The sequence below is a fragment of the Apus apus genome, chromosome 1, assembly GCF_020740795.1.
Source record: "Apus apus isolate bApuApu2 chromosome 1, bApuApu2.pri.cur, whole genome shotgun sequence".
NCBI lineage: Eukaryota > Metazoa > Chordata > Aves > Apodiformes > Apodidae > Apus > Apus apus.
In genome coordinates, this window is record NC_067282.1 from 25058766 (window position 1) to 25074605 (window position 15840).

Below are 15840 nucleotides of genomic sequence, written 5' to 3' on the forward strand. Positions count from 1 at the left end.
AAGGGTCAGAGATCACCAGAACAGAGATGGCAACTAGAAGAATGATTTTGTTAGGCAGAGGAACACTTACGTTAAGGCAGCCAAGAAGACATGCCAGTCTGGGTTTGGTATTACAATAAGGCACAAATACATTCATTTTCAATTTAGAAATTTTCAGTTAAATCAATTTTTTTAAGTGATTGGAAGTTCTTGGAATTAATATTAAATCAGTGTTCTATTTTTGGGAGCTGTGTCGTTCGTACAGTCTTTTTAATTGATCCTTTTTGAGGACTGACCATCTTCAGGTTTCCTGGAACACTGCATCTCCCTCTGAAATAAAATGGCTGAAGTCAGTCATCAAGCATCACACCCCCTAGAAGCTTCAAATACCAGAAATCTGCATGCTTTTTATATTTGCATAACTGATTACTATTGTGAATTAATACACCTGAGAGAGGAAAACAACAAGTATATTTCTGGATTTGCAGGCTATCAAGAGCGTTGAATTATTTTGCATAAAAGCTCAATCCTCATCTCATGATTCTTGACTACTTCCTGCTAACTAAATGATGGCATCGAAGAACATGAACTGCATACTAAACATTTGCACACAGAGAAAGATAATTGGCTAAGGAAACATCTTCAGCAGTTACAGAATCCATATTAGGAAATGGAAAAACACTTCATGTAGATGCAGTCCCAGTTTTCTGCAGGTGTTCCACTGCTGAGCCCATAATCTTCTGCTGCCAGCAGACTTCTGAAGTGATATTCATCATACATACATACATCACCTACATGAGCCCTACTAGACCTGTTTTCATCTTGATATTCTAAGAGAAATCAGTGGGAATGTCAACAAATCTCAAGGGGCAGAATGCTGATTCCACAAACTGGATGGGTCATTCTCATGAACAAGCAGCATGTATCTCTACTGCCATGCAACGTACATTTGTTTCTCTCCCTGATCATTACTGCAGTGGCCAGAGAGCACCTTACATGCCCTAACAACAATGTACAGGGTTTCAATGCCTTTCCCAAGCAACAGGCATTCTGAAGGGAAACATATCAGGTCATCACATAATGATACTCATGATGGTAGCCAGAGAAATACTTTGTTATGCCATAGAAGCTGTGATGATGTGACCTTTGCAAATTTGAAATTTCTGGGCAAACAGCCAACAAAGTTGTCCCTAGGGCTCACTAGTCTCCTTGAGATTGACACATCCTTTGCTCCAGCTTTTAAGAGCAGTCATGGTCTTGAAGGGACAGCTGCCCCCACAGAGATACGGAGCTGCTCCTATTCAGAGGTTGGAAGATCAGAACCCAAAGCCCCAGTTTGTTCAACATTCACTTGATTATTCAAATTCAAATCAACTGATTACTCAAAATCAATTGATTAATCTGTAGATCACTGTAGAGCTGGACAAAGCAGTGTATGTCTGGGTGGAACTCTGCAGGAAGCAAAACCTCTTTCCACTCAAAATCAGCTGGACTTATGGACTTTGAAGCCAGGTAGTTGCAGCCAGTGCAGTATTGAAACCTGAGTTATTTAAGCCCTGCTATATGCCTCACAATAATAGTAAGGGCTCAGAATGACATTAAATTGTCTCCTTAGGGACATGAGTCATCATGACATCCCTGTTTTTCCCAATTGTCAGCCTGCTTATCTTCTTCTGGTCCTGTGAAATACTATAAAAAGGACCTCTACTGAACTTGGCTTCTATGTTTGGATGGCCAGAAAACTGAATTAATCAATAATTAGTGTTTACAATTACCACTCAAAAAAAGTTTCACAGTAGCTTTAGTATACTGGTTGGGTTCTACATACCTGAACCTATAGTTAAAACAAACATTAAACATAGTTTCTTAATGTAGTTTTAAATCCAATGAAGATAAGCATTTTCTGAAATGCAACAGAATTGAGATAAGAACTCTGGATAGAAAATTTTCAAATTATTCTCAAGAATATATTTATATTCAGCAATGCAGGTCTTATTTGAATGAAATTATTTCTCATTAATGTCAGCTTGAATTAACAACCTTCAGGCTATACATTGAAATATAAATAGAAAGGAATAATATAACAATGACCGTGTTTATCTTGTGATGACCAAGGGAAACTTACTTACACTCTAGTATTTCCTTAAAATATAAACTATGCCAAATCCCCATTCTTATCTCCATGTTGCCAACTAAGACCAAAGTTTGGCCTGAAAGTGATAAGTCACTGGTTAGAAAAGCCAGTGCTTTGCAAGCTGGATCCTTTGCCACTGAGGAAAATGTAAAAGATCAACAATTCCCTCTGTAAGTGTAAAATACTTGAAGAAGTTAAAAAAAATCTGGTAAGTGAAAATGGGTTGAAAGGGGCATTTTGTTACAATATGCACCTTCTGAGTCCAGCAATTACAGGACACTATTTTCTTTTACAGTTTATTTTCTTCTGTTTGATATAAAGAAAATTACAGAAATACACTGTCATACAATTTCTGGGTAAGTAATGGTCTACCAAAATAAATTACAAAAAAACCTCACAGCACAATCACAGATCAGTGCTAACCCTCAGCACATCTCAGTATCTGGCTGATGATATTTATCTCCCAGCAGAGACAGTGAGTTCTCCCAGTTCTAGCTTCCTGACCTTCTCCACATGAGCTACTTTGAACATCACTGGGACCAGAAGCAACAAACTGGCTGTATATGGGGTACCTCAATCACATACAGGCCTTTTTCTGTATTGAGAAACTTTAGTTAAAAATTTTAATTCATATTCAAGTACATTAATTCATCTTCTACTCCATTAATTCATGTTCTACTAAATCCTCTCCTGGAGCATGAAGATCCACTGTTCCAATTTCTGAAATCCTGTGGTTCTGTGCTTAGACAGAATGGAAGGATAAAGCTGGTAAGCAAATATGTCTACCCAATTTCATGCTTATAATTAACTCATTACATTTTCAGATGTTCCCAGTATGTCTTGTGCATGCTCATTTTAATAATATAGGTATGTGGGCTCATGTAAGAGCATTTACTGTGAGATACAAAATATATAGAACCCATACTAGAGCAGAAGGTTTCCAAATATAAAGTATTTAGGAAAGCTCCAAAAGCAAATCTGCCTGCTTACACACTTTTGTAGGCATCTAATTATGGCCACTGGAGGCAGGATACTAGATCCAACACACTTTTGATGTGACTCCTTATATTCTTTGTACTTTATATTCTTAACATTTTCAGTTCAGTTAAAAAATAAATCTCCTCCAATTTCAAGCTTTCTCACAAGCACTACAATCAGAAACACATTTTATTTCTATATAGCTTGAAGCTGGTGAGTTCTTTCAAATTTAAATTTCTAACCCAAATAACTAAATAGAAATCTTTTTTAAACAATGAAACCTTTATATGTTGTCATTTTAAACCACTCACATTATCATCCACAAAAAGCTTTACAATCTCTATTGCCTAAAAAAGACCAAGCAAGGCATTATTTAATTGAATTACTCTTAGTGGATTAAAGGTATAATTGTTGCTCAAACCCTGCAGTGATATAGAAAAAAAATTGTTCCATTTTAACCACAGATTGAAAGGGAAGAAAATCAGAGGTATTGTAAGATTTCTAAATGCCACTTAAATATATGTATTTTCAATATTGCAACATACTTAGTATTAAAATTAATTGAAAAGCAGTATAAAAAATGATGTTAAGATTAATACTTCGCCAGTCAGATTACGCTCAGTGATATTTACCATTTAGAGAGCTGCAATACTGAAAACATAGTACTGAGCAAAAAGAAAACCCAACAAGCCACAAACCAGAAAACAGAGGGAATATGAAGGAAATTTACCTCAGCATTTGGTTTTCTCCCTTGCCTGTGACAGCATCTGTTTTTTTCCTTTCAACCATTTTAAGTGTAGCTGAGGTCTGCAATAGCCAAATTTTTACAAAGTAAGTTACATTCTAACCATAATCACAGCTAAAAAAGAGAAATTTTTCTAATCTAATTTTGACCCAATGAGGTCTTACTGCCTTAAAGTACTTTAAGCACATATTATATTGGTGCCTTGTTGATTCGGGGAACTGAACACATGCCAAAATCCCTTGCTGTGCAAAAATACCATCATTTATTAAGCTGGACAATCAGAGAATATGTCATTTTAATCAGCGTATTTTTGGTCGTATTGCCTATAGCTCCAAATTTTCAATGAAGCAGCATCATATTCCTAACATACTTCCCTGAATAGGAAAAAAAACATTACAGTGACTTAGTAGTACTTCTGAATTATTAAACCATTAATTAAGTACAGAAACTACTTTTAAAAAAATAAAACAGCAGGGAAAACTTTGCATACTCTTGCATGTCTACATCACTGGACATACTGAAAAAAAAACAAACCAAGCCAGTTGTCACCCTTGGTGTTGCATTTAGCAGAATCTGAGCAGGGTTACATCAGTTTGTTCTCCTGTTCCTTAGTGCAGTCCTCACCCAGCACTCACTGGCACATCCAGCTGCCTTTCCTAAAACTATCTGCCAGGGGGACAGCTACACCATGGACAGAACGCCAGAAAACACAGAAGGTTCAGGGCTTGTCTGGTTGCTGTGCACACTTTGCTGTCTAGTCTAAGTGAATAGAATTTTCTCAGGCTCTTTAAACAGAACTATCAGGAACACGCAATAAATATATAACATACATGACATACGATGTATTGGCTACACCAGGCTAGTGAAGACTTTTTGAAAGCCTATAGCTAGATTTTGCATCTATCTAAACAAGGCTCAAGGTTTGGACTGTTAAACTATATTACATTACATATTACATTAGATTTCATAAGCATGTGTGAAAAAACTTCACTTGTGAAAAAAACTACAGCACTGAAAAGAAGCACATCTCACTGCTTACAGGACAATGGTTTCTACTGTGCTTCCATGCAAATATTCCTCACCCAGTCATAGCAAAGTCAGCTATAAAGAAGTCTGAGTCTTTTCAGAGTGCAGGTGTAAAAATGGAATCAATCTGCACAGATTTACTTCCTTGAAAGCAAGGAAGCTTTTGCACATAAGGAACTCTAGTATTAAAGGCTATGACTAGTATATCTCATCATCTTTCTGAGCAGATGGGATTAATGACACATGAAGCAAGACCTATGCTACAATTGCCTTCACTGTTTTTTTTTATTTTTATATGAATAAAAGGCTCCAGTATATGTGATTATTATCCACAGCACTTTTTTTGCTGGTAGAGTTTACTTCAGGCCTATCCCAACTAAGATGAGCTGTTGTTGCACAAGTAGCTTTCCAGCTGTATCCACATAATTCTGGGCTTTTTCTGCAAAGAAATCCCAGTCACAGGTCAGACTCTACTATGCTAGCAAAATGGGTGGTAAACAGCTGACCTGAAAGAATGGTCCTTTCAAAAACCTGCTATCATTCTTCTTTGACTGCTTCTCAAACCAATTTCTGAATACTACCAAAAACTCCTTTGAGACGTGTCGAGTCTGAATGCCAAACTAACATTTTTTTTCAGGTTGAAAACAAAACTAAAAAAGCAAACAAAAATACACCATAAACCATCGGTGCCTCCAGGACCAATTCTCAAGTTCGGGAAATCTTGAGTTTATTTTAAAACTATCATTTAAAATTGACCATATCTTTATGGGTCCAGACAAGACAAACAACAAAAGCACTTAGAAGATACATATATTTTGTAAAAAAAGCAGAAAAGCACTCAAAAAAAAGTAAATAAATCTAATGGCATCTCAGAAGCACTCCTCTCTTCTGCTCCTGCTCCAAGCTTCAGGAGGGATCTTAAAGTAGATAAAAAACCAAAACACCTCAGATTATTTAACACCTACAAGTAAAAACTTCCATTCTAGTATTAGGTTATGTTCTGTGAGCTATAGAAAAGTTACAAACATAATGAGGAAAAAGAGGCCTAAAAAATCATTATATCTATTATCTGTAACTAAGAGTGTCACTGAAATGCATTGTTGTCACAGGATAGCAGTATCCTGTAGTGTATTTTCTTTGGAATGTATGGAAAATGTTAGTCTATGGGTAAATCCTTCTAACTCAACTGCTGCGAACATCACTGTGAAGACTCTAGAACAGTGTAATTTTAATACATGTGAAGGAGTCTGGACTGAATGTAATTTCTTTTCTGCTTCTACTGTTAAAATGAACTCATAAAAGAGAGAGCGTAGATATGTATATTTTAAAAGAATGTAAAAGCAACAATCAAATTGAAGTCATAGCAGAACAGGACCTGAAGGGACCACATGAGCCACTGATTCTTTTGCAACCAAGAGTTAACCACGATTAGGTTGACTGCCATGTTCAGATTAGCAATATAAAAGGTAGATGTTCATCTAAACTACTCTCCTAAGCTCTGCTTATAGCTCAGGAAGTGAGATCATAAAATCACAGAATGGTTTGGGTTGGAAGGGACCATAAAGATGATCTAGTTCCAACCCCTCTGCCATGGACAGATTACATGTCTCACTAGATCAGGTTGCTCAAAGCCCCATCCAAGCTGGCCTTGAAAACTTCCAGGGATGGAAGACTGCTATAAGATCTCTCCAGAGCCTTCTCTCCTCCAGGCTGGACAACCCCAACTTTCTCAGCCTGTCTTCATAGGAGAGGTGCTCCAGCCCTCTGATCATCTTCATGGCCCTAAGCCCCTGGCCCAGATATGTCATTTCATCTTGATCTAAAACAACTGTGATGGTTTGTACCTTAAACATGCTTCTCTCTCTCCACAAATTACAGAAGATCCCTCTACAGCTACCTTAGATTGGCTGTTTAACATTCAGAGGACTAAGGATAGAGAGATCACTCTGAGAAGTTTTGTTTTGCTCACATGTGATTCTGAAATCACAGCGGCAAAACTTCAAATAATGTTTTATGTATGTTTAAGTGCTTTTCTTGACAGCTGAACACGGGAACTCCTGCTAGCATGTTCAGTAATAAAATTATCTTTTATTTCCTACCTTCTTTCTCCAGCAGTTCCCGGTTCCACTGTTAATGCAAAAGATACGGACAATTATCATGGGCATTTCCTAGGCTCTTCCTTGGTTTCAGCTTTAAGGTTATTTTATGAAATTTCCCAAAGCAGCAATGAACCACATAAGAGAATCAGTTGCCCACTGTGCAAACACATGGAAACATTGCTAATTACAGCTGTTCACCCCAGTTAGCTATGACAGCAATTCAGTGACAGTCATTTCCAAGTACCACACTAAGCAGTTCTGAGGAGAAGGATCTGGGAGTCCTGACAGATAATAAATCATCCATGAGCCAGTAAAGTGTCCTTATTGCCAACAAGGTCAATGGAACCCTGGAGTGCATAAGGAAGTGTGTGGCCAGTAGGTCAAGGGAGGTCATTCTCCCCCTCTACTCTGCCGTGGTGAGGCCACATCAGCAATACTGCATCCAGATCTGGGCTCCCCAGTTCAAGAAAGACAGGGAACTACTAGAGAGGGTCCAGCAGAGGGCAACAGAGATAACTGGGGGATTGGAGCATCTCCTTTATGAGGAAAGGCTGAGAGAGCTGGGACTATTTAGCCTGGAGAAGAGAAGGCTGAGAGGACACCTTATTAATGCCTATAAGTATCTAAAGGGTGTGTGTAAGGGGGATGGAGCCAAACCCTTTTCAGTAGTTCCCAGTGACAGGATGAGGGGCAATGGGCACAAGATGGAACATAGGAAGTTGATTTAAATATGAGAAAAACTTCTTTACTATGAGGGTGACAAAGCATTGGAACAGGCTGCCCAGGGAGGTTGTGGAGTCCCCTTCTCTGAAGACATTCAAAACCCACCTGGATGCAGTCCTGAGTAATGTGCTTTAGGTGATGCTGCTTTAGCAGAGGAGTTGGATTAGATAATCTCTAGAGGTCCCTTCTAACTCTGACAACTCTGTAATTCTGTAAAGCTATTACTTCTGCATTACTCAGGAATTAAAAGCTCTTTCAGAAAAAAGAAGCATGAGAAATCTTTACAGGTTTCTTTACAGGTTCCTCCAGTTTGAAGTATCAACTTTCAAGTATTACGTAATTTGAGGCAATAAAATTTAACCTCTGATTTAAGAAAATCAAGGTATCTTGTCCCTGATCTTATACAATCAATAGAAATACATGTTACATTGTCATTTTGAGCTGGCTGGCTAGTTTGTCTTTAAAAGAAAAAAGAGAAATACAGAAAAGAGGAACTGGTAGTTAAGGTCAGTGTCACTACTGCTAATAATTTGGTTCTGTTCTTTTCAACTGAAACATGAAGTTAGCACAGCAGTCTTGTGACTAATAGATGAGCAAGTAAGTATCAGAAAATTGCTTCAGCTTTCTCAGCTAAGGGTACATTGAATATCATTGGGAACAACTAACTCTCAATGGATAGAAAAGCAAAAAAAAGTATTTAAAAATAAACAAACTGTAGCAATCTTTCAATTTCTAGGTCTTTTCCAATGGATCTGTTAGATTAATGAAGTAAGAAAAGTCTTTGACCTAATGGCATTAACAGATGCTGTTGCTGTATTAAAAAAGCTTAATGATTTTTTAAAGTTCCTAAGCCACACAGTTTTTTTCTTACCTGTAAGATCTCTGAGAGGTACATGCGCCGCTCATCATTAGCTTTGTGGTAAGCCTACATTCAAAATAAGGGATACAGGCTACCATTAAGCAAAATATTTTAAAAGTTGAATCGTATAGGAATAAACAAATATATAGCTGAGCTTTTTTCCAGTGATGTATTTCGTGGAACTATTTTACTGTGTGTTCCACACACATTGTTTGTCAGACAGCACAATGGCTTTTGGAGATAAAGACATACAGTGATTACAAACCTTTGCTTCTTGTTCCAGCCGAAGTTCATAGTCTTTTAGCTGATTCTGGAGACTTCTCTTCTCTTCTTGTAGTTGTTTAAGAACCTCCTTTAAGGAACCCTGTGGTTATAACAAATAAAACAATGTTTTACAAATATTTCCATTCTGTATAAAGATATCACCACAGTCCTTATTCTTCAAGCATTATGATGTTTGCAGTTCGATTTGCTTCTTGTGAACTTTTTGTTTACCTCGTTCTGCCTAGCACAGTGCAGAGACAAAAGCAATTAACCAAATGCTACAATGATCAGTTATGCACTACACATTTCAGCTGTGTCAAAATGGTACAAATGCGGTTTTCCACACTGCTGCTCCTTGATAGGTTAGCTAAGTTACCTTGTGATGACCAGCCAGAATTGCTCCTTACTTCTAACCAAAGTTCACTCTGATGGCTCATTTTCAGTAGGAGGAAGATTTCAGTTCTCCCCTGCACATCTGTTTTCAAAACGCTTGCTGAGAGAGCTGCTGAGCTGGCTGAAGAGGCACATGGGATACTAAAGGTAACCCATCATAACTTGGTGAGAAAGCAGTATTTTGTGGACAAAACACTGGCCAGTTCTTTGTTTGCTGTGTAGTGCAAGTAGAACACACACCCAAGCAGGTCCTCCTCCATTTCTAACATAGGAAACTGCTCCTTACAATCCCCTTCATAAAGTGATCCACTCCATCCAGAAGAGACATTCCTATTGGGAACCTCTAATAGTAGATGGCTTTTTAAATTATTTGCCTCAGGTTATCCAAGGTCAGTTTATTCTCGTTTGTTCTTGTATTGAAATTATGTTTAACAACTGCTTCTTCCCTAGTGTTTGGCCCCAGCAGGCACAGTCAGAAAACAGGAACATTTTTTTCAACATTAATTTTACCAGGACAAGTAAGCTGAGAAATTTTAGGATTGCATTTTCCTTTTTACAGCTGCAAGGTGATGGCTCACAGTCAACATGGAATCAGCTGCAATACCCAGATTCTCCTCTGAAGGTATGTCTAGGCCATCAGCTCTCAACTCATAACATAATTTGTTTACTATTTCCTAAATCTTTTGGTCTTCACTATAAAAATTGAATCTCATTTTTATTAATATAGTCTTCAGTGTAATTATTTTTCTAAACAACATCTAGATTCCTGTATCACCTAATTGGTATCAGGAGAAAGATATCATGATCTATTTCTACTTGGTGTATCAAGGTCATGCATTAAATATTAACATTAGTCCCAAATCTGGTTGTGGAACAACTTTGCCTGTACTTTCCCAGCAGCTTCCTTCACTAGTCACTGGTATCATCTTCCATTTGCCAGCTCTTTGCTCCTTCAACAAACCTACTAATTTTAAGTTTCTCCAAAGCAATCAAATACAAATCAAGTCAATTCTCATGTGACACAGTATCTTTATCAGAGGTTACAGTGAACAAGATTACTATATTTCTTGTGACAACAAATCTACTTTCTCATCATAGAATGTCAACAGATTTGCCCACCAGTAGCCACAGTTAATAAATCTCTCCTTCAGACTGGTTTTGCAACAATTATTACTCTCTATCTTAACACACATGCACAAAAATTAATAAATTTCTTCAATGCACACAATGCCATAATCCACAGCTTTATTAAAACCACTTGCTATCAGATCAGTAATGTAGCAAACCAATTATTTCAGAATCCTAAGAAACAGACTACCCATTTCCTTTAATTCCTTAGATTTTGGTTACTGTCATTTCCTCCTCCAAGCACTTGCAGACATTAGCTATTTCTTCCTTCATCCTGCATTTTATTGTTTACTGAAAACTTAAGCAATATATACATGTTTAATTTAAAACTAATAAATGATCGCTCAATCTGACAGCTTTTAGGACTGGCTTTTCTCTGATGTTTTTCTAGATTTTCAAAATCTAAACCAGCATTCCCTCCTTTTTATTCAGTATTTTCTAAGAAAATATGTTAACTATGGAACCCACTGAGATCTGTGTCTGATCACTATTACTGGCACTTGGTTTTCAGTTTTTATTTACAAGTACCATGCGATACAATTTCCAGAAATAATCTAATATGATTTCCAAATTAATCCATCCAAATTTAAACATATCTCTATTTGACTGTATGGACGGGATTCAGTCTGAAGTGAGGATACCTAAATTTGAGTGTTCATATGTGAACTAAGTTCCCACTGAGGGTCACAGTCAATACAACCAATCTGCAGAGATTCATTCAGATGAACAGCTGAAGAGCTCAACTCAGTTGCCATGTGTGATGCCCTACAGTGTCCAAGACATTAATGTGTGGCAGACATGACACACAGGTTGCAGAAGACACATGTCCTTCTGGAGGAGCAGTAGGCTACTCTGCACTGAAACATGGGCAAGGCTCTTTTTTCACACTACAATTCCACTGAAGATGCTTACTTGGATACACTTAGATACAACTCTCTACACTCAGCTGACTGTATTAATGAGGCCTGCACTGCCTGCAGTTGGAATTAAAGATCCAGCCAAGAGGTAGACATCAACATATAGAAAAGAAAATATTGGTGTCCTAATGTTTAAGTGAGTCATATTGTTTCAATATATATTTCAATATTACTGCCCAATATTACTGTGATTTAAATTTGTTTTCCTATCCATCTTCAAGATTAATTAATCCAAACAGATGATGAAGAAAGAACTAAAAATATTAATGCAAAATTCTCTCACATCTGCTACAATACCACACCTATCTCTGTTTTGATCTTTCCTGCCAAGTGTATAGCTTTAATACTTGTTATCTCATCGTATTTTCATATCAATGTTATTACACTTCAGGCTAGTCAGGTTCTTCCATTTGTCTGCTTAGGTCTCCTGTGTAAAATAAATATGTTTCAGATTTTTTTAAATTTTTGTTTCTAACTTAAGTTTCTCGCTAGTCAGAATGGCTAAATCTCTTGACTTTCTGACTACCTCAACATTGTTCTAACAATCAGTTATCTCTCCTCATGACCTTGATGCCTTGCTATGCCTTATTTATCAGATTTCCCTAATAAACATGGAAAGGAAGATAATATGATTCTCTCCAAATATTCTCCCCTTCTTTCTTCATGGAAGTTTTTCTCTGTTTATAATGCAAGTGTCAGATCCAGAAGGCCAGTATTCATGTTGAAAGGAAGAAGTCAGAGAGTTGTGGTTAATGGGACAGAATCTAGTTGGAGGTCTGTGACTAGTGGAGTCCCTCAGGGGTCAGTACCGGGACTGGTACTGTTCAGTATTTTCATCAATGACCTGGATGAGGGAACAGAGTGTGCCCTCAGCAAGTTGCTGGTAACACTAAACTGGGAAGAGTGGCTGACACACCAGAAGGCTGTGCTGCCATTCAGCGAGACCTGGACAGGCTGGAGAGTTGGGCAGGGAAAAACTTGATGAAATTCAACAAGGGCAAGTGTAGAGTCTTGCATCTGGGGAAGAACAACCCCATGCACCAGTACAGGCTGGGGGCTGACCTGCTGGAGAGCAGTGTAGGAGAAAGGGACCTCAGGGTCCTGGTGGACAGGAGGATGACCATGAGCCAGCAATGTGCCCTTGTGGCCAAGAAGGCCAATGGCATCCTGGGGTGTATTAGAAAGAGTGTGGTTAGTAGGTCAAGGGAGGTTCTCCTCCCCCTCTATTCTGCCTTGGTGAGGCAGCATCTGGAATATTGCGTCCAGTTCTGGGCCCTTCAGTTCAAGAAGGCCAGGGAACTGCTTGAAAGAGTCCAGTGCAGAGCCACAAAGACGATTAAGGGAGTGGAACATCTCTCTTATAAAGAAAGGGTGAGGGAGCTGGGTCGCTTTAGCTTGGAGGAGACTGAGGGGCAACCTCATCAATGTTTACAAATATGTTAAGGGTGAGTGTCAGGAGGATGGAGCCAGGATTTTTTCAGTAATGTCCAGTGATAGGACAAGGGGCAATGGGTGCAAACTGGAACAGAGGAGGTTCTTTACTGTGAGAGTGACAGAGCACTGGAACAGGCTGCCCAGGGAGGTTGTGGAGTCCCCTTCTCTGGAGACATTCAAAACCCACCTGGATGCAGTCCTGAGTAATGTGCCTTAGGTGATCCTGCTCTGGCAGGGGGGTTGGACTAGATGATCTCCATAGGTCCCTTCCAACCTCTAAGATCCTGTGATTTTGTGATTCTGTGATTCTGTGATGTGTGGTCTATTTCTCAAAGAGTTTATGAATTCTTGCTAATGGTAAAAAAAAATCCAAACCTAATGTAAGCCTTAAAAGATCAGTACTGGGTTCAGTCCTATTTAATGTCTTCATTAATGATCTGGATGATGGGGCAGTGTCCCCTCAGGAAGGTTACAAATGACACCAAACTGGGAGGATATGTCAGAAGGTTGTGCTGCCATCAAGAGGGACCTCAACAAGTTTCAGAAATGGGCTGACAGGAACCTCATGAAGTGTAATCAGAAGTACAAACTCCTGCAGCTGGGGAGGAACAACCCCATGAACTGATACATACTGGAGGCTGCCGAGCTGGAAAGCAGCCCAGCAGAAAAAGTCCTGGTAGACATAAGGTTGAACAGGAGCCACCAATGTGCTCTTGTTGCAAAATAAGCCAATGGTATCCTGTGCTGCATTGGGTAAAGCATTGCCAGCAGGTTGAGGGAGGGGATTCTTCACATCTACTCAGCACTGGTGAGGCCACACCTGGAGTGTTGTGTCCAGCTCTGGGCTCCCCAATACAAGAGAGACATGGACATACTGGAAAAAGTTCAATGAAGGGTAAGAGGGAATGGATCATCTCTCCTGTGAGGAAAGACTGAAAGAGCTGGGACTACTCAGCCTAGAGAAAAGAAGGCTGAGGGGGGATCTTATCAGAGTATGTAATTACCTGGAAGGAAGGTTCAAAAAAAGGAGACAGAGCCAGGCTGTTTTCAATGTTGCTCAATGACAGAATATGAGGCAATGCACAAGCTGAAACAGAATAGGTTCCCTCTGCACTTCAGGAAACACTTTTTTACTGTGAGAGTGACCACACACTGGAAGAGGTTGCTCAGGGAGGTTGTGGAGTCTCTCCCATTAGAGATATTTTTAAAAGTCTGGATATGATCCTGGGAAACTGGCTTTAGGTGGCCCTGCTTAAGTAAGGGGGTTGGACAAGGCAACCTCCAGACATCCTTTCCAAACTCAAAACTCTGTGAGCTTCATTTTGTTGTCACAACTGTGTCAGCCACCTCTTGGTCAGTACCTTGGTCAGACCTGTTCAGTTTCCACTTTTTAGGGCACCCATCCAGCCTAGCACATTCTTGGTCTGGTTCAGACTGAATCTAAAAATGTCATCTGTCATTACACAAAGAATCATGTCATGCTTCTGAGGGCATTTTCATCTCAGGTCCATAACTTGTATCTCTGACTTTGGACGTCATCAAGCCATTCTATTTCCTGGACATGTAAAGTGATAATCCTACCAGTGGTTTCTGCCAGTCACCAAGTATACACACGTGCCTTTCACATCTGCCTGTTTGAAATCTCCACTCTTCTCCCTTCTAACATTTGCAGATCATTGCATCTTTTATTCTTTTTTGTAATTTTCTGTACAACATGTTACTTAACCAGCTCCAAATTTTATTTTCACAAAAAAAAATCTGGCTGTTATTGAGATTTCCCTAGGAATGATTACCATTAAAGTCATGATTTTGCAGGAGCATGACAAAAGCCACAGTACTTTTAAATCATGTTGCCAAGAGAGAATAACCCCTCCCACTGTAAAAATAAAACCACAATAACAACAAAAGAAAAGATATACAGAAAAGCTATATCTTTTAAGTATGTTTCACACATGACTGAACTGTTAACTTTAATCTGTTATAACAGAAACACTGAAGACATGAAAAGAATTGGGGTTTTTTGTTTTTCTCCTAATTAAGTACCTTGGATGCAGATGAAATCTTTGTCCTAACACAGAAAGCTCCAACAGCCAATACAGTCAATGTTGGCCAATTCAAGGACAAAAAGTAAGCTGCAGATTAAAGAGAAGATTTGGCTAAATTCCACTAGGGTCATGTGATATTTCATGAAAAACATCAGTGTCTGTTCAGAATTAAAAAAGATAATCAGAGAAGGCGTCAGTCTTGACCTGACTGCACATTAAATATTATAACCATGTGACAACATACTTTGTACAACATATTTTGTACCACCTACAACATATTCTGTACCACTACAGTAAGCTTCAATACAGTAAATACAGAAGTTTATGCTGCTCACCAGATTTGTTCTATATTAATCCACAGCCCACTACTTACTTCCTCACTAGATTGTCCATCAGCATTAATACAAAACAGCAGGAGTTGGTGTTGCAGCTGTTAATCACAACAGAGCAATGTAATATCTCCTCACTGATGGTACTCAGCTATTTTTTTTTAGTTTTTTTCACCTTCAAAATAAACTCCTTTTAGATCTTTTTTAATTTAATCTTTTCAGAAGCATTGTCTATTTTTTTATGCCAAGGCAGCTGGTCCAGTACAGACGCCTGGGCATTCATTCAGCTCTGGAGCAAGGACGATATCTAACTGCAAGCAAACAAATGGTGCACTACACTGCTCCTGATGAGCAAGCAGATGGAAATAGGTTGATAATGTGACTAAACTATACAGTCACCATCCTTGCAGTATCTGGGTGCCTCATAATTTGTAATATACCTATGTTTATAGTTCACCTGTGAAACAAGAAAGTTATAAATTACTCCAAATTTACAGATTGGGAAGTGAAGCCCCAAATCAAAAAAAAGGACTAAAGTCTAAATTGCACTTCAGGCAGTATTTAATTTCCTAATACTACTAAAGCAATCTATGCAATGTCTTGGATTCTTCACATCTGATTTTGTAACTTAGGTAGGCATCTGAGCTCTTGCTATTGTGGTTGCTCATAAGCACAAGCTTAATCAAGCTGCTCAGTTTGCTGCTGAAACTCTTTAAGGAATCTCAAAGCAAAGCTTCCCAGTAGTCATCTCACTATTGGAGCACAACCTGAGAAGCACACTCCACCT

The 15840-nt window shown here is 38.7% G+C and overlaps 1 protein-coding gene across 1 annotated transcript in view; it reads right to left on the reverse strand.

Annotated features, from left to right (window-relative positions):
• Window positions 1-15840, reverse strand: part of CCDC169 (coiled-coil domain containing 169) — a 70281-nt gene that overhangs the window by 38615 nt on the left and 15826 nt on the right. The window contains exons 5-7 of the mRNA XM_051608528.1: window positions 8809-8907; window positions 8556-8609; window positions 3822-3898 (exon numbers count right to left, since the gene is read on the reverse strand). Of these exons, the coding sequence (XP_051464488.1) occupies window positions 3822-3898; window positions 8556-8609; window positions 8809-8907 (230 nt within the window). The remainder of the gene's footprint in view (window positions 1-3821; window positions 3899-8555; window positions 8610-8808; window positions 8908-15840) is intronic.